This window comes from Semicossyphus pulcher, unplaced genomic scaffold (assembly GCF_022749685.1).
Source record: "Semicossyphus pulcher isolate SPU_LCO1_2020_fin unplaced genomic scaffold, fSemPul1.0.p SCAF_1, whole genome shotgun sequence".
Classification (NCBI taxonomy): domain Eukaryota; kingdom Metazoa; phylum Chordata; class Actinopteri; order Labriformes; family Labridae; genus Semicossyphus; species Semicossyphus pulcher.
The window spans coordinates 33,474,401-33,500,647 of NW_027211603.1; the positions used below are offsets into that span (position 1 = coordinate 33,474,401).

Consider the following 26,247-nt stretch of genomic DNA (forward strand, 5'->3'; position numbering starts at 1 on the left):
GGACCCGACGTTACGCCCGTGAAACCACAGTTAACCAGATTGTCAAGCTCCTTAGAAGAAATATCAACTTCCTGTTACGACCTTCAAAATAAATTCTAAATTGGAACTTCTTGAGAAGCGGTGGTACTTCCGAGTGGTCAGAGCAGCTATTTTCGTGATCAACGCATCTATTATTCTCAATACATGTTTTATCTATGGTATATATTCATTTTGTGTCAGAAATACGTCTAGTCTTAGTCTTCTCTTGTAGTTTTGACTTTATTCTCAAAATGTCGAATTAAATCCCAATATATCGACCTATTCTTAAGATTTTGACTTTATTCTTGTGCCCTGCCCTAAAAGTTATTTAAAAAATGTCAAATAAAATACAATTTAGGTGATGCCTTCAAGTTCTCACCACTCCAAAAGGGTTAGGGTCAATCTGAAAATCGCAAGAACTTCTCCCATTTGCGAAAAATACCCCCAAATTTAAGTTAATAAGTTAAAAAGCAAATAAAATCCAGCTGGTTTTAGCAAGGTTTGAAAAAAACATGTAGATTTCAAACTCTCACAACTCACATTTCATAAATGACTCACATAAGTAAATTGAAATACTTTAACAACATTACAGACAAAACACATAAAGCCATAGTTTCCCTTTGTTTATTTGGGCAATAGCAAATTTTATCAAAGAGTACAAAATTATATCTAATGTTAGAAAATATTTTTACATACTCTGATGCCGTGTCATATTGAAAATAATCTGCAAAACTACCATCACAGCTTTTAAAAAAGCACTGCTAAAAATAGGGGAAATTCATCAGATTTAATGATTCAACTTGCAGAGTATTTTGCTGATAAGCTATTATTGTAAGAGAGTGAGATAGTGAGAGCTCTATGTAGGCCTAAAATATCAGTATATTATTAACAAAACTGCAATCCTTCTATGTGGAGTAGCAGCTTTTCATTTTGCTTTAATCACATGATTACGCTGAAAAGATTACTTTTAGAAAACTCCTGAGCTATGTTGGTACATCTTCCTCAACAACAAACAGCATATGCTGTGGTAAACGGATACAGTATATACAATAAAAGTTCCCTCATATAAACTGCCAGCAAAAACATGGTATCTGAAAATAGAAAAAAAAGTTTCTTAAATCCACAAAGTAGAGAAGACTATTAAAATAGTTGTGTAATTTGGTATTAACACGGTTAAGTAATTTTGCATGTTCTCAATGTATTAACTGACAGCACTGCTCTGTCATCATATTAATAAATCTCAAATTAGCTTTCAAGTAAATATTCTTGAAAATGTCAGCTATGCACAAAAATAGACAGTACAAATTTAGCATTACTTTAAGCTGCAGAGAAAGTTAAAGTAGAAAAAAATTGCACATAGTTAATTATGAGCGAACAGTTACACGTGCTGCATAACAATCATAAATGAGAGACGTTCGACATCCTGCCCAAGTCCATCAACTGACCGCTCGCAAAACCCTGTCCCCTAAATGTCATCTCGAGCTGGCAAGCATTGATCATGACTACAGAAATTACAACTTAATGAGTTCTATCAGCTAGCTAAACAGTCTAACCTTAGCTCCACGAGTTGGGCAAATACATTGTTTCCACTCATACAGTATGATTCACTTTTAACATTACAGGGGAAAAGGCTTTAGGCATGTATTTGGAAAACAGGATAGTATAGTACAGTATGTGGAGACATCCAGAACTTGACAGGGCTGCTGTAATCATTTATGGACAATCACTTTGTGAGAGAAAGGTTTAGCGATGCTCTTTTCCAAGTCAATCTGCTGTGACCGACTTTCACCAGCTCTTCCTATAACATGAGTTCTTTGTAGGTGCCAGTCTCTTGACCTCCCTGAGGACATGGTCGGCCTTCTTCAGCTTCTCCATGGCCTTGGTGAGCAGATCCTCCGGCATGCCCTCCCCCTCACCTCCTCCCTCTGATTGGGACACTCTGCTCAGGAGGTCCTTCGTGTTTTCCATCTCCAGGGCCACTTCAGCTTCCAGTTTCATGACATCATCACTAGGAGCCCTGTTGCTTCCAGCCTCTGCTCTGGTATGCTTTCCCACCTGAGTACAGGCTGAAGATTCAGATAATAGATCTCCAATCGAGGCTGACCGTGCCTTGGCTGAGGGTTTGAGCGGAGGAGTAGGATCAGAGCGCCGACAGGGAAATGCCTTTGGTCTAATCTGAGGCTTGGGCGCCACCTGTGGGGGTATTAAACAAACAGAGATCTGAATGTCGTCCTCGCTGGCATCCAACACATCCAGACCAGCGTTGCTTCCTCTCAGTGCAGCTGTGGAAGCCGCCAGTGTGTCTTCACTCCCAGAGCCTTCACTGTCATCGTCTGAGTGCTGACCGCTGTCCACAGATTTCTCCTCCTCCTTCTTCTTCTTCTCCCCTGGTAGGTGGCAGAGCAGCGGACTCAGGCTGAGGCTGTCAGTGACCTGGTCGTTCAAAGAGACAACTACTGCTGGGACTTCACTCGTGGGTAGTGTCTCTTCTGCTTGAGGAGAGCTGGCTGAGGTATCTGGGGCTGTTTGCAGCAGTGCAGTAGGGTCCTCGCCCTCATTGGGCTGCACTATAGATGGTTCTTCTGCTACGTAGTCAGTGTTGGACTGAACAGGTTTCTCAGGCTTTTTCTTGGGGTTCAGAGGACTGGGGCTCTTTTTGAGTGGCTCTGTGGGTGCTTGTGGCTCATTTTCAGATTCCTTGTTTGGGCCGCTGCTGCTCGTCTCTCCTGATTCTTCTTCGGAAACCTTTCCTTCCACACTTGGACTCTCAGGTCCATCATCTTCTTGAGAAATCGACTGCTCTGATTCATCTGTATCGACAGCTGCATCTGTCACCTCCTTCATGCTCGCTTCTTCTTTATCCTCATTCTCTTTAGCTTTGTCTTGAACCTCTTTTTCTTGCTGCTCAGCAGGATTGGAGGGTTTCTTCGCTTTGCTTGGAGGTGTAGGAGGGTGGGAGTTTGGCCTGGACTGTGAGGCCTCAGTAAGGTTGCTCACTGAGCTGCTGGAGCTGGGTTTGTTGGGTGGAGTTGGTGGTGGGCCGGTCTTTTTACTGGCATCTGGACTCTTTTCAGGAATCTTTTCAGAGTTGGACTCCTCTGTAGCTTCCTCACCAGGTGAAACACTGGGCTTGACGTCTTTAGAAGGAGGCATGGGTGGCTTCAGGACCTTAAAAAACATCATAATTTATGTTAGCCAAAAACACATACCGAAATATTTCTGCATTGTAAGACAAAGGTTATATATCATTATGCAGACCTTTTTCTCCGTGACATCATTCTTCTCAGGTTCATCTTCAGGTGTGGAACTGGGTTTAGCCTCTTTGATCGGGGGCATGGGAGGTTTGATGACTTTTTTCTGGGGAGTGACGTCTGGCTCAGTCTTAGTCTCCTCCTCCTCTGGACTATGCTCTGACTCTTTCTCTGCAGCTTCGCTGGTACTGGACACAGGCATAGGTGTTTTGTTGGCCTCTTTGGCAGCGCCATCAACACTGACATGGTGGGTCCCATTAGGCATTAAAGCATTCTCAAGATCAAGGTCCAATCGCAGGATACCATCGGATGACACATCAGCTACCTACACAGCAATACAGATATGTAGATGAGACAATCAAGGATCGTATACATAAATTCTCAAACATACACACACAATAGCTAAAAAGTTTCTCTTTTAAGGGAAACACAAAATCATTCAATTTGTTTATTTTGTCTCTCTGTTAAGCTTCTGTCAATGAAGCTAAGCTCTTCCTGCACAGATATTTCACATTAAAAGCCTAGAAGCAAGAACTAGATGGGGCTTGGAATGTGTTCTCTTTAATTGATGGTAGTTTAACAGTGATAAAAATAGCAATGAAGAAACTATTGGAATCAGTTACTGGATAATAACCCTATATCAGCTAAAAACAATGGGAATAATGTATGTACATTATGCAGACAATGGGTGAACATTTTATGTGATGTGTTAATACTGAAGCAGACAGAATGAGGTTTGACTGAAATATAGTAAAATATTATTGAAATACATATTTAGTAATATAACACATATTGTGTTAAATATACTTATAATATAGACAAAACTATAACTACAATTAAAGCATTTTTTATAGTAACTTGAGCTTTTGAACTTCAAAAAAATCCAGCATGAAATCAACCACAGGCATGGTTAAGTTGAGTTTTGCCATCTAGCAGAAACTCCATCCAACATTCACTCATTTTATTGTGCGAGTTTTAACCAATAAGCAATCCATCCAAATGTCAGAGGAACAAGAAAAGTCAACACAGTGTTGATATTCAAACCTAAACCTACTGAGACCAAACAACTCAGTATCTGTTACATGCACAGGTAAATGGACACACACACACACACACACACACAAACCTCTTTCATGTGTATCCTGGTCGGTGGCCGTCGATTACGGTTCCCTTTCGGCCTTGTTCGTGTAACATGCTCTAAATTACTGCTGTCATCAACCTTCACCTGAGAAAACAAAAAGCTTATTCTACACGCTTTTTCAATAAATTAAAGTATTTTATAGCTGAACAAAAAATAAAACCCAGTGAGGATGACACTTCTGTTCGGTTTTCACAGATGTTTACCTCGTCAAAGATTTTGTTCTTTGCTCGATTGATGCCATCACTTAGCGCTTTAATCCAAGCCTCCTTCTCCTCCGCAGTCTGAGCTTGAAACTTCACATCATGGACCTGTCAGTCACATGAAGCAGAGAAATGACAATAAATACTGAACAGACATGATGGTTAAAGGTAAAATAGAAGGTTTAGAATATGGTCCAAACACTTAAAGCACTTAAATTAAACTTCATTTGTTTATTTTAGGAAACACTTTTAGTAAAGTCAATTTTCCACAAGACCTAAGACCAATATTGCAAGTCAAATTAATAAAATTAACCTTTATGGTACTTCATTAGAACACATTATCACATCTGCTTCAGATTTATTGAAATAATGCTCTAAAACACCACAGTGTTCAGTTGGAAAAACATCTTTAGCAGAGAGCATACAAGCCAGGCCAAAGTATCTTTCCTGTTGTTTGACCAACTCACAGTATTAACTGAGTAAATCTGCAGGGACTGCTGTCATTACATCTGCCTAATGACTTGCTGATTGAACACTCTTGTCCTTCAGCTTGAAAAGATAAATTAAAAGTTTCACACTTTCAGTTAAACAATCTTCAATAACAGTGTAAACTTACATTTCAAACTGTTACTGTAAATACATTAATAATTTCTAAAGAAGCTAGTTACAAACAATCTGTGTGACACAAAAGTCTTCCATAAATTTGCACATATGAAGTTTTAAACCTGCATATTGTGTAGTACTTATTTTCTCTTTGACACTTCACTTATTCAAACTTAAACTTCTGAGTACCTAAACTGTATGGCTGTATTCTGAAGCTACAGGTGACAATCTGCTGAGCTGCTTTAAGCAAACCTTTATGTCTCACTGGCCTCATTCAGCTCTGCAGAGCCCGGGCTGAAGAGGGTTGCCCCGGAGAAACCAGGAGGCAGCCAAGAAGCTCTTCACATGCTTAACAGACCTGCTCACTTTATTCAGACTCGACCACCACAATGGAGTAAAAACAACCGACTGTGAGTCAAATAATGGATTGTTTTAATTGTTGCTTAAAAATTATGTTTTGGGAATTGAAAAAGTATCATATAACATTTCCTTTTTTCTACTTCCCCTTATCGGGAAAATAACAAAGGGAATGAATACCAAAATACTTGGTGTAGGCTGAGGTTCAAAACGGCTGTCAATAACAGTAATATGTAGTCTCTAATCGCAGCAATATGTGAAAGTAATATGGGAATAAGTAAGTAGTTAAAAGGTAAAATTAACTGATAATGACTTCTGATTTAACAACTGGTTGCTGATGATGGTTTTATGGATGGTAAAGATACTCTAGGTTTCCTGTTACACTTGATGTATTCATGTATTTAACCCTTTTTAACCATCTGTGCCTCTGTGTCTTTATGTGCTCTATGTTTACTCCTGTCTGATGGACAAAGTTGGACAAAAACGTTGCATTTGCAGGGTCTTTAATTGTAAATGTTTGAAGCTACATGTGTAGCAATGAAACACATAAATAAGACATCCAAAACTAGTGTATTGGAGGTTTTCCAGTAAACAAAGTTTTTGTTTACATTCAGTGCCCATGACCAAAAATCTGTTGTCCATTCATTTTTAATCTTCCCTGCTATTGTTGGCTTATTGCTGCTTGTTTTGGCATTTTACTGAATTTTAGTATTTTAATGAAGTTTAAAGTGTGACACCCCTGGCAAAGATATCATATCATTTACTCAATGTGCTATGCATGAAGCAATCCTACTCATGGGAAACCTTTTCCATAGCACTCTTACTGGTCAGCAACTCCCCAGTTGCCTTTTATTTCTTGTCTTTACCAGAGTAATCACACTCTTGTATTATCATCACCATCTTACCATTAAAGAAAGCTTCTCCTATAAGTTCCTTATACAGGCCGTAAAGAAGAAACTGTGTCCTTATCCAACCTCCCTGTTCTGTATAAAAGGATAGGAGAGAGCACGGGGGGGCGGTGATGTTCTGCAATTGAAACTGGCAGCAGAAGTAACATAGCTAAGTTGAAACAAGTGTAGATAGGGGAGCTGAAAGATGGGACAGGGGTATGACACTTTCAAGATGTTATGTGTGCGACCCAACAGCTGTTAGCAGCGACCTGAAAAAAGAAAGTAAAAATCTCCACTAATTTGGGAGCCAATGAGGTCATGGAGCTGTGTACCCTCGATCAGATGACAAGTTAAGCAGACATTAAAGGACCATTTGCGCCCACACTTAAGTTCTGCATGTCACACGTTAGCCTCCAGAAAAGCAGCTTGCTGTGTAAAATCCCACACCGGGCCAGCAATATGTCTGTGCTTTCTTTATGGTGTTATTCGGGGACCTCTGTTTAAAAAGAGCAAGTGAAAAACCCATGACAGGTTTTCAGTCCACCACCGGAGAGCAAGTGAAATTGAAACAGTTTCAAATCAGTAAAAAAAGAAGTATGTCCAAACACAGTTCGAGTCCTGGACTTAATGTTGCAGGTTCAGCAACTCGTCAGCCTGGTCACTGTAGACAGAGCGGGGGAAAAAGTGACACAAGAGAGCAATAATGTGTTTGTGAAATAGTATGTATACCTCTCTCTCTCTCTCTGACTCACTCACTCACACACACACACACACACACACACACACACACACACACACACAAAGAAGCTGTCAACACTGAAGCATTGCACATTCTCTTAACGGTAAAGCCACTGTCCTCCCCTTTTAACCCTTTTTATATATCCATCAGACACAGAAACATTAGCATTCATCTGTTTTCATGTATCTGGCCACCTTGCTTATGTAAATCCAATACCCACTCTTCTTTCAGCTCCGTTTGGTCTCCATCAATCCCTGTGTATAAATATGTTGTATGTCTGCAGTTTGGTGCTTGGCAGGTCGTGTTCAGCTGCAGATATATAGGATGGCTTTAAAGGACGTGGTATTTCAGAAGTTTGTTTATTTAGAAGACTGCTGCTATCTCTACTCAGAGATCTGTTCTGAGTTATAAATTAGACGGGTGACATGTGGACACACTTAAATATGACATGTATTTTCAGAGAGCAGAACCTTTCAGCAGCAGTTTAAATCAGGCTGTGGGCTGACTTGTTGTCACTTCCTCATTGAGGTTGGCTGAAATGTTTGTGCAGCAGCTCCAACAAATTGAGTGAATAATTTTTCAGGGTCTGAGTCCTCTTTTTTTTTTTAGCTCCTTGCCTCTCTAAGCTTTACACAACTGCTGCCCTAACAGAGCTGCAGCACTATTTTCATTAGCTGAACAAATTAGATGAGGAAATCTGTTGTATCAAGATCATTTAGCTCTGAAAAAATGGTGGAAATCAAACCTTAAAGACCAGCTCCAGTCTTTGTTTTGCAAAATATGTTTAATTACCTTGTAAAAATCCTCCCAAGGCATATCCTCCTTCTCCCTCATCAAATATTCCCCAATCTGCTTAGTCCCCGCCCACTATGTACTATGTTTCTCCTTTTGTAAAATTACAGCCGAAAACAAAACGCGTCTCTGCCATCGTTGCGACTTGTTGAAACTTCGCTAGCTTGAAATGTAAAATGTAAATTAGTAGTAGTAACGGAAACGTTAGCAGTCAGTAGTGAGTTTGCAAAAATTTCGATGACAGTTGCAGCTGGCTCGCACATCGCCGAAGTGGTTGCCATAGGTTGCACATAACAATATACATAGCATCACCCCATCCATTAACGGGATTGGCTCCTTGGGTTTGTGACGTCTCAAACCTTCCAATCTGAAAAGGTGTTGTTCAGCCTGTCCTTGGTACACTGCAGTTTAAAAGCAGACAGTCCCAGCCTTGGAGATGACTGCTGATGTTGTCTCTGATATGTCTTGTAGCACATGATAAACACCACATGGAGATGTTTACAAGGTTAAACACTGGATTTTCACTGGAGGGGGGGTTTTAATAATTTTGTATCAAGCAGCCTCATTATTGGCAGTTTGGCATATTTAAGTTAAGAAAGTTAAAACATGTTGATATTAACCACAGTTATATATGCAAAAATAATTAATTAAAATCCCCGGCTTTCATCAAGAGTGCTGTGAGAATCATTTAAAGTTGCACTAAATACTAGTTTTTCATTTAATTAAATGACAGTGGAGAGTAATCATTTGGATTATTGCTTGATTTTCTGGTCTGTAAACTCTTTTCTCATCACCCTTGTTTCCCGCAGCAGGCAGCTGTTTTTACTAAAAAGTTGACTGAGATCATAAGTGAGAAATAAGTGATAACAGTTCATGATTAGTCCGCCCATTGCACAAACAGAGAAGAGTCATTAAGTCAGTGATACAGCAGTACAGTACAGCAAACAGTATTAAAATCCCTGTGGATTCAACATTTGTTTGTAAGATGAAATGTGTTTTATTTCATCTTTTAAATGTTACAAAAGAATATACAATTGCTGAAGCTGCATTCATGTCTTTGCCTGCTTTGGTGCAGCATAGAAGGCTCAACACAACACTGACATATGATCATGTTTCAGGTTGTTATAAACAGACAAGCTATCAGTTACCATTCACCTGAACCATGTTTCTGTCAACCTGGCTAATGTTAATAAAATAAACCCACCAATTTTTGACAGAGAGAGCTACAGCAATCAAAGATGAACTTCACACTACATAATACATAAAAACGTGAAATGACAACAACCGCAGCCGTTGTATTGCCATCAACACTATCGAAGCAGATACACATCAAACCAGTGGCAAAACCATCAGCACTTTGTTTGCTAACAGAGAAAAAACAGTGCCAACTAAGCAATATCTCACTTATGTTGTGAACATTTAGCTGTGAGAGCACAGGCACACAAAACTATCAGGAGAAAGCCTTAAACAGTAACGCTGCCTGGATATTTTCAACCACACTGCCATGGAACAACGCTGAACAGTAGCCACATTGAGAACAAGCTAACGTTAGCCCGACTGTAACACCAACGTAACACAACGTCACAGTAACCGCAGACATCTTAGCAATGTGAAAAATATACAGCAGAAATTCATTCATTTCATTTCTGTCTCGGTCCAACTCTTTCTTTTTAGTTTGCTTTTCCTCTTTTTTCTCCTTCGGTTTAACAATCTTGTGGTGTAGCCTTATTGGCAATAGAGGGATGGGCAGTTTTTTCATTCCTGGTGGTTGTTTTTAAGCCTTTGTGGACACAAACCTGCTGACGCTGCGCACACTGAAGAAATTGAGCTTGACCGTGTGAGCATGCGCAGCGTAGTGGTGCTGCGCAGCGTGTGATTGACAGCAGCCTGAGAGACAGCTCGGCTCTGATTGGTTGTGTGTTTCGGGAGCACTGGATTCTTACAAATGCCATTAGGAGCAGTAGGAGGAGCCAGAGGAACATGATTTTTTTATACAGATTATCTCTCTCATGTACTACTGCATGTTTGTAAGTGACGGTTTGAGCAAATATGACAAAAATGTAGTTTTAATAATGTTACCTACTACAGCTTTGAACATGTTACAGTGTGCTGCTGAAGCTTCCCTAGATAGCAGATGCTCACTTACATTGTTACCCTGTAGAGAGGAGCTAATAGCCCTAAAAAGATGTAATAAAAATGATGAAAAAGGTACGTTTCTCAGGTAAAGGCTTCAGATTAAATGCTGTAGCAATAACCTTTCTTATCCATCAAAAACATACTTGTTTTGCTATTTTTTGCAGCTATTGCACTTGAGAAATCATAAACCAATGACAGTAACAAGTGCCTTATTTCATCTCTAGCGGTGTCATGTTTTTTTGCATTTTAAATTTACAAAAGATTCTACTTTTAAAGCATCTCTCAGCTCACCTTATTTGCAGACTTGGGGGAACGAATCAGAATCAGTCTGTGCTTCTTCTTGAAGGGACTCTTTAACTCATGACATTTATCATAGTTTTCCAGGTCAAGCCTCTCTAAGCAGTTCTGCAGGTTCTGCAACACAAAGTACAGGTTAATGACCTCCAAATTCCTATTCAAATGAAAGGATAAAGCTGAAATTATTTAGCTTTTTCACATTAACAACAAATCCCACAAAGAGAGCAAAGCGAACCACCGATGAACCAGCTCTATATAGTGCTACAGACACACTCTGATATATTTGTTTATTCCAGTTACATAATTTATGGTGCACATATGTGAGAGCGCTGCATGAGTTGGGGACATGACTTGTGGAAAACATGTGAGCATACCTCATTTTCATACACCACAATCTCTGTCTTCTCCACATGGACGAAGCGGTCCTTATAGCTGGCCAGCAGTCTGCCGGGGGCCTTCTTCACCCAGCCAGCCTTACCCAGGAACTTCGGCTCTTTACACTGGGCTGGGTCCTCTTTCACACCCTACAATGAAACAGAGGAAGGAAATCAGACTCAAAACACACAACAGTGTACTGGCAGAGTGCAGACTGCTATCACTTTCAGTCTGTCTTTGTTACTTAATAGTGTCACACAGTTTATCCGTACTAGAAAAGGACATGAGGTCCAATTTCAAAATTAACTTGACCAGCTAATTCATCAACAGCTTGAAAGCATGTATCTCCTACAGACTTATGTGCATTAGGGTCATACAGTCTTTGAGGTCATGTTGTGGCAGGGGTAAGGATTTAATATAATGTGATTTATTGCAATTCTGCAAGCAAGGCTAAATATAGTTTATTTATAGTTAAACATAATTTTAATAAAACTATCCCAGAATTACATTCTAGTACATCATCATCATCATCATATGCATACAATCTGGGTAACATAGGTCTTGGTATTAATGCAATGACAACAATGGAATCTACATTTGTTCTATCATAGTCCTTGTAATATCTAACATCATAGCACTGTTATTGTGCAATCTGCACAAAGGAATTAACATTTACCTATATCAGTTATATAATTATAACATATTTCCCTTTAACTATTCATTCCTAATTAATACAGTGTTTTTGATTCCAAAACATTATGAAAAGATCTCCATTTATATGTAGTTGATAATTGCACCTCAATTCTGTTTACAATGCAGCCAACAGAGGCAGAATCATGGCAAGAAATAAGAGGTATGACTTCAGCAGCAGCTAGGCAACATAACAAACAGGAAGTCGTGCGATTAGTGATGAACCTGTAAACAAAATAAGGAGGAACTGATATACTTTACATTCATAATGAAAGTGACCTGCTGCTGCGTTCTACAAACCAAGCTGATTTGTTTCAAGGGAAAAGGCAGATGAAATAAACACTTTTAAAGTTCACAGAACAGTTACAGATATTTCAATTTTACAGAAAGAAAAAAAAAATACATACAAACTTCTCAAACACTCCGAAGCCCTTTCAGCACAATATTAACTTTGGATCTGTAGTAATTTGTAATAACTGTGGAGGTCCGTGCATTAAAATTCCACAGATAATTACTATATTTAGCTTAATACAGAGCTCATTGTATAACATTACTACATATCAGCCTCTTTGCTGGCCGAGTAATGGAGGCTGCTTTGGCAATTAGAAATTAAAGTTATGACAGCAATAAGGACGCAATGCTGGAGGCTCATCTCCCTTCACAGCATGGACCCTTGATTTCACATCTATTATCATACTAATGACCTACAGAGGCTTATATTTCTAGCTCTGTCCACCAGTCAGTTTAGAACTGAAGAAGCCTTTCGTATGAGAGGTGAAACGTCTTCAAAACTTCAACCAAGTCCAGTTGCCAAGTTTTGGATTAAGCTTAGAATTGGGCTCTGCAGAAATCTAGCATTTGACAGTAGCATAGCCAGCTGTTTACATTAACAACCTAAGTTATCGGTGTAGTCGTCTCAAAGTATTCGCCAGCGTAATCCATTTCTACTTGTGCTTATCAGTATACTTAAACCTTCAGGTGTATGGTTTAATGGGAGCCTGACATTACACTTGCATGAATAGATACTGTATAAACAGCCAACTAAGCCAGTGCAGTGGCAGGCGTGAAATTTGAAAAAAAAAAAAAAAACCTTGCTACATTAGTGACAGTATAGAAAGGTTCCAATCATTATGAATTAAAAGAGAAACACTACAACTGTTTTAAATCATCACAAAACATTTTAGCTCTTGTCTCTAGTACAGAGGTCCATGATGATATTTTACCACAAAGCTGTTGAACAACATACAGTTACATACAAATTAACTTCGCTCCCAGTGGCATAGCCAATAACTGATTGACAGTTAGGCACTTTAGGTAGCAGCATCTGCCATCAGTGTATGAATGCGTGTGTGAATGGGTAAATGTGACATGCAGTGTAAAAGCAGCTTTGAGTGGTCGCAAAGACTAGAAAAGCGCTTTAAGTACAGTCCATTTACTATATTGTTTGATGTATTGTAAGGGGTGGTTTGAGAAGCTTCAATTGACATTTTAATATTTTGTCATCTGAAACTTGGACACCATTGTACTATTGAGGATTACACTAAAGCTGCTGAACTCTGCAAAATAGACTAGTGTCTACATTTAGCTTTGTGGAGTAAGCTCTCTGTAAAGCCACATACTCATTTTTCATGGTGACTAATACCCTGACATATGCAGGTGTCTGCAAAATCCACAGCCTTTGTTTCTATTAGAGGGACTTCCACAGGATATCTTTTTCCCTTCTCTGGGATGAGGTAGGAGGTCAACTAACTGTTTTTCCACTTTCACTGTGACTGCAAGTGTGTCTCAACTTTGTAAACAGCAGTGCAGCTGCAAAGAAAGGAACGCCAACTGAGGAGGACAGACACGCCAGAAAGACAGCGAGAAGGGCAAAAATAACTTTGTAAAACCACTTTAAATAAGAGTGATAGAGCAACCAGTGGAGGTTCACCACAGAGAGACAAAGCAGCCTCACTGTGCAGTCCAGAAAAGCACCCCTGGGCACAGAGCGGCCTTGGCATGCCTCTGACATGGGTGAACATGGAAAATGTTGATAGTGCTAGGTGGAACACTGTAATACAGTGCAGCGCTTGCAAAGGCGCAGCAGTGAGAGGTTTCCATTACTCAGACCTCAGCTGACTGCTAACGCTGTGCACCGTGATACCGCACAGTAGGTGAAGGGGCTCATATTTTTGATCTCACACAGGAAGTCTGATCTGCTCTGAAGCACAGGCCTAACCAAAAACTATTAGCAGTCCTCTTTGTGGTGTTGTGGTGACACTGAGACTACCTCTACCTTTGTGTAGATTAAAATAATATGACACATTGCAGATATAAAAGTACAATATGTTAAAGCTATCGTACATCATGCAAACTAGGTCTTAAAAAAGGAAGAGAGAACAGAGTGCAGGGTTTCTGGAAGAGGCACACCTTAGCAGACATGTGTTTCTGATCATGTTTTAGGTCAGGGAGCATCTGGCATTCATTGATTTTCACACTGACCTGCCCAGCTTGAACTCACCACAAGCCTGACTGGAGCTCACACTTTACTCCCACTAACCCCTCACCACTCCAGCTGGGAGGAGACAGTGGGGCTGGGCCAATATATTGTTTTGCTAGTATAATTAAGTATAGTTAATTAAATGAAAACAAATTTAATGGCCAACTATACGTCTGCTGTCTGACAAAAGTTTCACAAAAAGGGCTATAAAGATATTTAAGAAAAGACTGCAAACCTCTGATTCTTTCAACTCTAAGATGCTCAACACCACTGTAAGATTTTACTTCCTGTTTTGTGCCGTTGAGGCCGGTGTTGTCACAGTGAAATGTGCTGCAATAAAAAAAAAACAGGACGGGTTGATAAAACTGTCCATACCCAACAATCAGGAACAGATACAGGCTTAGTCTATGCTCAGTGTTGTCTTTTGATTCCTATTAGCTAGTCAGACATTGTACACAATGTATGCATTCTCAATCTAAATAACTTACTTAAGATGTTAACATTTAAACTGTAATGCCTATTTTTACTCTTAAAGCTGTGAAAATAGGGCATCTGCTCTACATGTCAGACCACAGAACACAGGTTTGCTCCAAATCTCAGATTTCCGCGTGCAAAAGGATTGAGACAATGACATAAGTGTATGGCTAAGACTTTACAAACTCTCTACTCTTACTTTTCTGACTAAATTCAAAGTTGTGAATCTACAAGCCAAAACTGACCAGGTTATAATCAATAGACTCATATTGGCCCCTGTAGAGCTTAGTGGGGGCATACAAATCAATTAGTGTGTTTACATTAGTATCCTTGTTATGATCAGGTTTTAAAAGTAATACTCTCGAAGATTTTCATTTAAATAAATATCTGTTAAGTCATCTTCTATCATCAAATGAGGTAACACAATGGTGATTGAGCCTATGGTCCACTGATGAAAGCCTTTGCATTTGCAGTATTACAGACTGGCCCTCTGTGGCGACTTTCACAGAAAAAATCACAAGCGGCGCCCAGTTAGTGACACATTTTCCATCACCCAGCAGTGGTTGGTCTGCCAGGGAGAGGGTAGGCGGAGCTACACAACGTAAAGCGGCTGCTTTTCCAGTTTCTGCAAGTGTTGAGAGTAAGCAGTAATCTACTATGGCTGAACAAACAAAGAAATGATCGATGACTACAGATACAACTTCTAAAAGAAGTGAAAATACAAAGAAAAAGAAACAAATTTGACGCTCAGATGAAGGCAAACAGTCTAAAAAGGAAAGCGACTGTCAGCCAGGAAAATCAAGAGTTACAACCGGAGCCAACCGTGGACGTCACACATGCAACACTGTCTGGATATCTGGGAAGTGTGCTCCCGCAATTACCGTTTATCGCCAAAGAGAATGAAACTGAGATCTTCAAGATTACCACTTTTAGGTATCAGGGTTATGTGTTGTGCATGTAAATATTAGATATTGGTTCCAAAAATCTGGATAAGCCTTTCATCTGGTTTTGAGAAACCTAGATACTACCTGGAGTCCAGGAAAATGTTGCATGTAAACACCTGATCCAAGTCTTTGTGATTGCAGAACATATTGGCTAAAATGGTGAGACATTTAGATACACCAGCACACAACAGCAGGAAAACACACAAAACTAGGTTTCCAATGAGCATGTAAACAAACTAAATGTATATGAGTTCATATATGGTCAAAAGAGTCACCTCATCTGATGGTGGTGGTGCAAGAGGGTTACAGTGTTTGTCAGGTTTTTCAGAGGCCGATAGCTCATGCAAGAAGGAAGTCTATTTTTACAATCCCACCATGTAAGAACATTAAATGCACACCAAACACTACACATGAACCCCCACCACCTTCCTATCAAACTAAAGTCTTAGTACAGGGCCTGGTGTCACAGGAAGCAAATGGTGGCACATAATAAACACACACCTTTGTTCTGACCTCACACATGTAGATAATAAGTAGACTCAGAAGGCCTGCGCATTGGCAAAATCTGCTATTACGATAAATACCATCACACCAGGGTTACAGTTTTATATTCAAGGTATATGGTAATGTATTATAAGCATATTTATTTCACCCTTCATTAATTTGCCTGTTTCATAGGCTGTTTTTATCACTGAGGTCCAAATCTTTTCAATTATAATCCAGTGCTCGTTGGATGGTTTTAGAGGATCAATTCATTGTCACAAAACATTTTTTATTAAGAGTTTACAGGCAAATGTTTCACCTTTCATACTGATATGGGCAAGAGATGATGGAGATAATGATGTTGGCTGTTACAGGGACTGTGATGAACATATTTAGGTCCACTGGTGGTTTGTTCTTAATATCAGTATAACTTTCATCAAATTAAATTTAACAATCATATAACTATAATCATAACCCCTGTAGTGTAATAGCATTACATCTTTAGATTATTGCCAATACACAGCCCCATTCAATAAGGTCCACAGTCGGTGGCTACAACACTGAGCCCTAACTTCTGCTCTCATGGTTGGTGCACATAACATGATGTATTCAGAGTCATAGTTATGTACACAGGTTTGTTCTGTTTGTGCTGATATTTGATGCAACATCCACGTTGCTGAAAAGCTTAAACATCTAACAAGAACAGGACTTGAGGCCTGAAAAAAGTCTTAGTATGCAGGTCAACATGTGTGAAGGACATAGATGGACAGAGACAGGTCCTCATATTTAAAGAATAAAGTGTAGGAAATATCAAGACGTATGACAGACACAAGCTATTTCTATTCTAATTAACCCCTTGTGCAGTAAGAAGAAATGTCTTCTAAAAGAATATTTTCCTCATCTTTCCATCTTTGGAGGACTTTTTGTCTCTACAAGGACACACACATGCTTTCACTATTGAGGCTCTTTCTTTTTCATAAAGGCACTTTCACACAAATTGTCAGCAGCGCCCCAGTAAAATGATGCACACACACATCCATTGTACAGCAGAGGCCTAGATAGCAGGGCGATTATGAGAGAGGGTTAATTGTTTTCTGCCTGACACATAATGTGGCAGTCTGTTTCCTCCTGGCTGAATGGGTCAGGCAGACACGTCACACTCTGCACTTCGGGTCAGTGTGATGGCGATAAAAGGATGACTCACAGAGCTGAGACACATGGTCATCATGGACGGTGCACAGTGGTTTTGGGGATGAACGATAAAGAAGATAACAAAGAATGTGAGGTAGAGAGAAGAGCAGGAAACAACACAACATTCAAAATAAAAAGAAACAGATAAGAGCCACCAGCTGTTAGTGGGCAGCCAGCCAGGGAGATAAAGCTCAGACTGAAACACTCCAGTCATAAACACCAGGCACCAACTTCAAGTCAGCAGCAGATCATCAAGTACGGTAACAAACAGCAAAACTATGTAGTCAAATTCTGCTTACTTTTCAAGTAAGGAACAAACAACTATACACTGCACTGTAGTGCAGAACTGATAGGAGTGCATCATAGTTCTTTTAACCTGCACACACATTGATGCAGGCAGCGTTCAACAACCCCACACAGTGATGGTTCTTGTGTCCCTTTACACTGGCTGCCTACAGACTGGCTGTCTGTCTGTTGGAAAAGAAGTGATACAAACCAGTTTAGGGTCTGCCTGAACAGTTATTGCACCAATGTACAAACCAATGTTTGTGACTTCTGTCAAAGCAGGAGAAAGAAAACTCAAACGTATTATTATTATTACAATTTCAGCTAAATAATCCAAGTCAAAACTAATCCAAAGGACAATATATGCTTGTTAATTAGCACAAAGGAATTTTGATTTAATCTTTAAGATACATACTTAAGATACATATAGCAGTGTTGAATACTGACGAACTCCTACACCTTCAATCGTATCCTTTTAAGGAAGTTTCACTCCTATTGGCCCTCACCCATCTTCACTTGAAAATCCCCAGCCAAACTGGATGTGGTTTTCTCACATCATAAAATGTCCTTAATAATGCAGCTAAGGGTTTAAAGCAAGCCGTCTCACTAAATGAAACAATCATTGCCATATAATGCAACCTTTATCATCATGTCATTACTTCATGCATATTCAGTTTGCCATGTGATAATATAAAACCCTTGTTGTATATATGAGAAACTATCTCTACCAAAGCTCACATCAGTTAGCCGATTAATGAAATAAATTCAAGGCAATAGGCTGAATATAGGTGGATGTGTCCTCTTGAATTTGAAAAATTAAGATAAGTAACTATGCCTAAACCTGCATTCTTTATAATGGCCAGAAGGGGGCAACTCCACTAGTTGCAAAATGAAGTCCAAATGTATGGAAGCAGATGAGAAAATGACCCTTCTTCTCCACTTAATTATTCCTCAGTATACATTTTCCAATTAGTTAGATAGTTTAAATCGCAGGTTTAAAGTCTTCTTCAGTTCAGATTGATGTTCTTTTTCTTTTTGATGGTCCCATATAGAGATACACTGATGATAGAGCAGAGCATTCTTATAGGCATGAACACCTTTGACAAGTCTCCAACACTGTGACCCTTCCACAAGGATAGAGGCGTATCCAACCCCTGGTCCAAATATGGTCACTTCTGGCTATGTCCACTTCTTTTAAACAGTCTGTGTGACTGAATGCCATTCAATAAGCACCTCAGCATCCAGAAAATGTTAATATGTTAATAATAACAATAATTATATTCCTGACTGAGGAGTAATTCTGGTAAAAAAAAACAACAACAACAACAACAACAAAAACTTATCTGGATATACTGTGTATCTGGGCTCTAGCTTATACTAGTTCTATTTATAGCCTTTATTTGATGTGCTTTTGAACATGTGATTTTAATTAACACTTCACAGTCATTACTGTGTTCACTAGCCAACTTGCCAACCCACTTTTTTGCTGTTTTATGAAGATGCTTTAAAGTTTAAAGCCTCCATATTTTGGATTGGAGAGTGATTCTAGTCAAGTTAGCAAGTTTTAAAAAGAAAAGCTGAATTGAATTATCAAAGAAGGAGCATAATGGTTATTGATCAATGCTACTAACAAAGGGTGGGGAACTGCATGCTTCAAAATGTTCACTGCATAAGTCAACTAGCATAGTATAGTATCTGCTTAACTTCCTTTTTCTAGTTTCTACTTCCTCAAAATACCATATTTTTTTACTGCAGGTAGCCTAATTATTAATTTCTGTATCAGTGCAAAGCCTTTTCAAATGTGCTGCTCTTCTAAGCCACAACTCCAACTTGGAATCCCATCTGAAGTCTCTGTCTGGTGAGGCGTGTTGATAAAAGATCCTCTTCCTCTGTTGACAACGGCACGCCAAACATCATTCATGAACACGACAAATCACATTATGATAGGTAATTAACAAAAGAGTAACTTCATTAATCCTTTGTTGACACTATTTCTGACGCATTTGCCTATCGCAGTCGGTTCGGCAAAGGTATAAATACAAAGTATGTTTTATTTGTCAAATGTCAATCATGAGATATGTTTCCCCCCATCCTCTCCTGCCAAAATGAGCTCTCAGTGGGCGGATGTTATCCAACACTAAAAGTTAAAATGAAACACAAGAAAGTGTTAAATGGGGATTGTAATGATGCCGAACTCACTAAAAGACCAAGCTAACTCCGACACGGCCTAAATTATTTTTCAGATCTTATAGTATACTTCCACATGTAGCGCTAATACCAAATGAACGATTTTAAATGCAGCTCTCTCTACAGTTGTTGTCCCCAGAGTTTCTCGTGGAATCTGACCAACAAGTTGATGCAACAGATTGACAGGTGGGCAGGTGCTTTGTGCCAAATAATGTGAACTTTAGATGAGTGACAGTCTGGTATCGCTACAAAACCCAAAACTAAGTTATTGCTCTTTACACGAAAATATCGTAATGAGTTCGCGCAGCCTCCTTTTCTATGGGCCCCAACTTAGCTGTGATAAATTGGTCGCACCCTTGCAGAGTATTTCACTCTCGAGGATTATATCTTCACATAGTGAATGCTTTATGAAGTGTTCAATCTGGATACAATGTACCAAAGAACTGACTTTACAATGCACAGGCAGTAAAATCTGTTCAAAAAGCGCAGCAGCATACAGAGAGGCAGAGAAGGGACTACTCACATCTTCCATGATAAAGGACCAAAATCCGTTATGTGAGTGTTGAGCAGCCTAAAATCACTCGACGTCGCCCTGATTATCCTCGCCAGAAACCGTTTACTTCTCCCCCGTTGGTCGGCAGCTGACACATTTCCAACAGCACACGTAAATGAAGAAAATAAGGAACCGTGTTGTTTATGACACTATAGCCTCGTCTCTTTTCCTCATTTGCCTCAGAGCAAAAAGTTCGAAGAAAAAAGTTTGGTTTCCGGTTGAAGCCTCTTTACACTTCTTGAATTGAAGAGTCTATCGAGGAGGAGCAACGCGAGCAGCAACGTCTGCGCGTGCATCATCTGAGGCATCCCGAGGCAAACTCAGCACTAAAGTAAAGTTTAGTAGATGTGCTTTGCATAAAGCAATGCTTTTTTCTGCGTGACGATCAGATCTGTTAGCTGCAACAAACACGGGCTGCAGACAGTTTCAGCTGCAGCATCCTCTGAGATTCATCGAGAGCAGGAGGCGTACCACCAAAGAGTTTCTCGGCAGAAAAAGCATTTCACCAAACCAGAGAGGGGACAATTTTTAGGGTAACATGTAATTTGACAAGATGCTTCATATTTAAGCCTCCGTGTGCGCTTTCGGTTGTAGGCTACATAGAGGATGATGAATATTAGTGCTCTCTCATGTTACTACACTCAGCACTTCCTGGTAGGTGTGGCTGCCCCTCTCTCAGTAACTTAATTTCGTAAGTGAGGGGTTAAAAACGTAAATAAGGAAAAAAGACAGGAAAGTAAGGGCACCATTTTTATTCTTGAAAAAGGTTAACTACTGGCTTATCTTTGGTTTAGATGAGCATTTACTAATGCTTAATGGGTCACTTTTAAACCACAAACAAGAAATTAATTAGTCCGATTGTGAAAAGGTTTGTGTTTGGTAGAAATGCAGTTATAACAGTTATAACTGCATTTCTACCAAATGTTGTTAATCCTCTTATAGGCTTAATGGTAAATTTTTAACAGTCTGATTTTAGTAAAGAAGGTAAATGGTTGAGTCAAATCAGTCGAAGAGATTTTCCATAACCTGACAAGCTCAAAAAATCTTCTGATCCATGCATCATAACTCATGTACAAACATTAAGAAATTATTCATCAACTAGGCCTATTAATTAAACCAACTTACAATTAATAATTCCATTAAAAGGGGCCTCTATTAGAAAGTGTTAACATAGACATGAGTATAGAAGTTCTTAAAACACTAAATACTTCAGAGAAATAATCAGTCAATCAGGATTTAAAATTCTGTATTATATTTTAGGGTTATAACATCAGATCACATTACCAAAGTAATAAGGAGCCATGAACAGATTTATAGTCAAGTAGGCTACATTAATCTTAAAATGTATCCTTAAAATGGCCTGAAGCCAGTGCTGGGACTTTGCTTGGTAGCATGCAGTGGTCTGTAGGAGCAGTTACTGATGTAAAGACATTTTGTGAAGACCTGTTTAGGGTCTGGAAGACAAATATAGGGGGATAAGGATACCATGTTCCCATACCCTATTCCTCTATTCCACTGACCAGCAAGAAATATTGGTCTGTTACATTTAAACATAGCTTGGATGTATGCAGTCTGATCAGCCTCTATGTCCCACTATAATTTAATATAAAAGACCTGTTGGTGTTTGATTTGGGTCACTAACACTAGATGCTTGTTTGGTGGTGCATTAAATCAGGGATTAATAAAGTTATTGTTGCTGTGTCTTTTCTTTTACAACCATTCTAAGTATGTACTTTAAAGCTAATCTGTACTGTAACCCACAATGACGTCATCCTCCGTTTTACCACATTGCTCACAAACTGTTTAAGTGCAGCCACACCCCTGACTCTCATGACACATACATTTAGAAGCTTTGTTTCAAACACAAGGGTAGTAGTGACACAGTAGTGAGTACAGTTACTCTTCTTGTTACAAAGTTGTATTTTTGTGTACTTTAACTTAGTATCTTTACATGAGTCATTTTACATTTAGTAACATTTTTTTGTCGAGTTTACTTAACTAAATTTCAGATCACAAGAGTAAATAAAAGTCAAATGAAACACTCATAATAAATTGAGTTTTATAATCAGCAGCTGAAGCAGACAAGAAGCTGCAAGAGGACAGAGATCCAGAGAGCTCCATGTCCTGGCAGGTTTGACAAATTAAACAGCATTATGAAGACAAGTGCATCCATTGTTATCCCTTCCTTACAATGGTACACTGATTTTTGGAAATGTTGCGCCTTGCACCGTTAAAAATGTTTAGCTGTGATAATGAATGACTCTTGTCTCTACACTGGCCTTCTCTCTGTCATGATGAGTGAAATGCTTTAAAAGAACGGAGCCCTTGTTTATGTTACCTCTAACACTGTTGCTTGTTCTACTTCGGCATGTCCAAATGTCTGCTGTGATTGTTTGCCCTTGTTTGACTGAAAATGTTCCAATCGTGAGGAAAAAACTCTTGTTTCTTTCTGCACTGTTTCGGGGACAGTGTGTGGAAATCAAGTTTATTTGGTCTGTTTCTAAATATTTTTATCCAAATATGCATCGAGAGGTGTTGGAAAACTTTTTTGTAGGTGTGTCAAACACCCCTTTTGCTGTGCTGACCCTCAAGAACATTGTATATATTATATTCTTCCTATTTTAAGCATACATACTAATGGGATTATTAACTTTATTATAAGTTACATACTTAATTAAATGTTGAATAAAATACAGTTCCTGTTAACAGCTCCTATCCTTCAGCAGTTTATATTCACCCTCTTTTATTACTGTCTGTGAAACACGACAGTAGTTACCTCTCAGACAATGACCACGCATAAAAAACCCAGAGATCATTGGGATGATATGACTCAATCCTATATAGTGTAATTATTCTCATTAGACAATTAAACCCATTGTACAATGCACAATTGACATACCGAAATAGTCATAGTTCACTGCAGTGCACTTTTCTAACCAAAGGTTGTTTGTGCTTCACTGAGTCAATCATCGAACAGGTTGAGATTAATTATGTGAGAGATATCAAATCTTTAAATATTTACAGTTAAAAAGCTACATTTCATCGAAATCTGAACAGAATATGTATATTCCACCTCTGTCAAAACTTACAGCATATTACAGCATGGTGGCATATACAAAAGATTCAACACAAGATAAACGAAATGCTTGGAAATCTGATATACAAGAAGATATCGATGAGGTGGATTGGAATGAGGCTTATTTAAAAGCGCAAATGCAGACAATAAATACAAGATTAATTACTTCACTATACAGTAAATGGTTGATGAGAATGTATATAACTCCTGTCAAATCTCACCATATGTCATTAAATATTCCAGATGTTTGTAGTTAATGTTTAAATGAGAAAGGCACTCTTCTTCACTGTCTATGGAAATGTCCAAAGATTCATTTTCTGGAGGGCGTTATAAAATGTTTATCAGAGATGTTTAACACCAGAATCCCTTTAAATATCAAACTCTGCGTGCTTGGAATATATCCAGGGGACTTTATACAAACACAGAAACTGTGTCAGAAGAGTATGGAGCCTCCATCATTAAAAATGTGGTAAAGGTACTTACTGTATTGGTCTGGAAAGACTAACTTACAGTGCTAAAGGCAAGGAGAAAGACTTTGTACAGCTCTGGGAAGTATACAGGAACATAATAGAAACCTAAAAGGTAAGCTTCACCTGAAAGGAAATTATAAAATGTAGTATTTAAATGTTTTGTTTTTTTTCTATATATCATTATCATTATTATTTTTTTTATTTTTTTTTATTATTGCATTTGATATCTGTGAAAGTGTGTGTCGGTGGGTGTATTAGTAGGTGTGTGTGCAATGTTTGCATTTTTGGTCTTGTTGTTGAATTGTTATTAAAGGTCCTAGGAACTCGGCTTGAAATAGCAAAAATGCATATATGATATCAGAGTTGAATGTGTTATAAAAAGCATCCACAAAACTCTGAGTGAAAATTAATGTTCAGAACAGAACTAGAACTAGAAAATCTTCTTGAAAAACAGCTCATTAGGCTATTCAGACCATTTCTGAGGACTGTGTAGGCGTGGCAGATCCCATGTTAATTGACACCTGCCAGGTCCGCCTGTTTGCGTTCTCATGGCAACTGGCGCATGGGAAAGCAGTGTTTCCTCAAGGACTTTTTTCAGCAGCAGGGTAGAGGGTTTGTTGTATCACCCAGGTATGTGCGCATGTGCACATCATACCAAAACTATTGCTGTCAGGTGATTAAAAAAATAAATCTAATTAATTACAGGCTTTGTAATGAATTGATTTCAATTAATGTCATATATCAATGATTTCTGTGAGAAGCACATCACATGTAGACTTACCCTCTTTCTCAATGGTTATTTCTTACTTCCACACTTTAATTGTACTTTCTTCTTCACCTCGTTAAGTTTTGATTCACAAACTACTTTAATCTGATCACTTTGCTTCAGTCCCCCAACACACCAGGGGTCCGTTTCAGAAAGGAGGTTCAACAAATCCTCAGTCTATCCCCGGACTGTGGTTTGACTTACTCTGAGTTAAAATTCGCTGGCTTTTTGATTTCAGAACAGCTGATCAGACTTAGTTCAATCAACTCTGAGTAGGTTCAGCCGGAGTTAAGTGCGTGCACGCCGACTATAAAAAGCCAGCATTAATGGAGCCCCGATACCACGATTCACCATGGCAACGGTACACAAAAACAGTGGAGCTCGAAATCCTCATGCGGACGTTCAGCGAATACGAGCATGTTTTTAGAAAAATAAAGTAACAAGGCTGCAGCTGCAAAAGAGAGAGAAGCGGCGTGGGAAGAAACTGTTGCTCGAGTAAATGCGAAAGTTTGAACTGGTCTATTTATTTAATACTTAATCACGACCAGAAGCCAAAATTTATATTAATTTAGGAGCAATCCAGCGGGAGAAAAATGAACATGGAAGCAGCTAAAAATAAAATACCAGAACCTCATTCAAAGGTGCGGCTCAGGCAAAACAGGCTCATGGCTGAACCTCACTTCAATCATATTTTAAATATTAAACTAATGAAATATCATTCAGTGGCTGTTTTAATGTAAATTAGCTTTATCCCTAACATAATGCTGACTTCCCATTCATTATAATTTAAGTTGATTAAACTGAATTGTGTTAGTTAAAAAAAATAAAATTAAAAAAAACATCCAATAACTTACGGCGTCTTATTTGAGTGCTCTCGGCAGTGGTGGTAGAAAATCTACAAATGATGACTTGGACACAGATTTGTCTTTTGATTTTGTTATCATAATTATAAAAGACTTTTGCAAAGGCACAGCACAGAGACGCTAGGTTTCTTCTTTTAATTTGTAACCGTTCAAACACACGCGTGAGACTGGCTGAATGACTGAGGAAGTCAAATGATGGTTTTATATTCTAGAGGGAGGAGACAGATCGAAACTCTGAGTTTCCTGAAGAAAACCTGCTCGCGACCAGGTTAGGTTCACAGACACTGTTACCATAGTAACCAACTCAGAGTTAAAGTTACCTCTCTTTCTGAAATGGCAAACCCGAGGTTTCCCTCATTTCAGGGTTAACAAACCCAGGGTTTTCACTAAACCCGCTTTCTGAAACGGACCCCTGCACCTCAGCAGGAAGATTGACGCCCAATTAAACCCCAGCGTCAGGGAAGTTAACAAAGAAAGAATGGCAATAACTCAAGTTTGGATTAAAACTAATTGCTAAAACATTTAAGATGCTTACCAGTACGTACATAAGACCCTAAATTACACAGTTAGGATTTAGGGGATTTGGGTTTACAGGGGCTTTAAACATTTGATGTTACAATAAGAAAAATGGCAATAAACATGTGGGGGGGGGGGGGGGGGGGGGGGTTAAAGTACTTTAAAGTTATCAACAGCAGAATTTTAATGTGATGACATATTTCAAATCTGGTATAGGTTTTAATACGTTTTAATTTGTAGCAAAAAAATGGCTAAAAAAAATAACTTTGTCACACTTCATAATTAATTGATATCGTCAGTTGTCAGCTCTGAAGCTCAGATGTCTCATTTTTTTAAATGCCTGTTGCCTCAAGTCCTCTCAAGTGCCTCCTCTGCTCGCATCTCAGGTATAACAGAGACACACAGTGTGAAGAGGAGGAAAGGAGTCAAGGATGTAAAATTGAGAAAAAATAAGAGTCTCCATTCAGCAAT

At 38.9% G+C, this 26,247-nt stretch overlaps 1 protein-coding gene across 1 annotated transcript; it reads right to left on the bottom strand.

Annotated features, from left to right (window-relative positions):
* Window positions 1–637: 637 nt before the first annotated feature.
* On the bottom strand, window positions 638–20,282 carry plekho2 (pleckstrin homology domain containing, family O member 2). The gene is made up of 7 exons (XM_069657966.1): window positions 20,056–20,282; window positions 10,799–10,948; window positions 10,419–10,541; window positions 4,614–4,718; window positions 4,396–4,494; window positions 3,277–3,594; window positions 638–3,186 (listed from the first exon to the last, which is right to left on the bottom strand). Exons 1-7 carry the CDS (start codon window positions 20,062–20,064, stop codon window positions 1,804–1,806), a joined length of 2,187 nt encoding a protein of 728 aa, XP_069514067.1. The 5' UTR covers window positions 20,065–20,282; the 3' UTR covers window positions 638–1,803.
* Window positions 20,283–26,247: the final 5,965 nt, after the last annotated feature.

Excerpts from the sequence above, each read along its gene's own strand:
- plekho2 (XM_069657966.1), bottom strand. Across the intron at positions 10,542-10,798 it reads TTGTGGTGTATGAAAATGAG|AACCTGCAGAACTGCTTAGA; the intron begins GTATGCTCACAT and ends TTTGTGTTGCAG. Across the intron at positions 4,719-10,418 it reads CCCCCAAGTCTGCAAATAAG|GTCCATGATGTGAAGTTTCA; the intron begins GTGAGCTGAGAG and ends TGTGACTGACAG.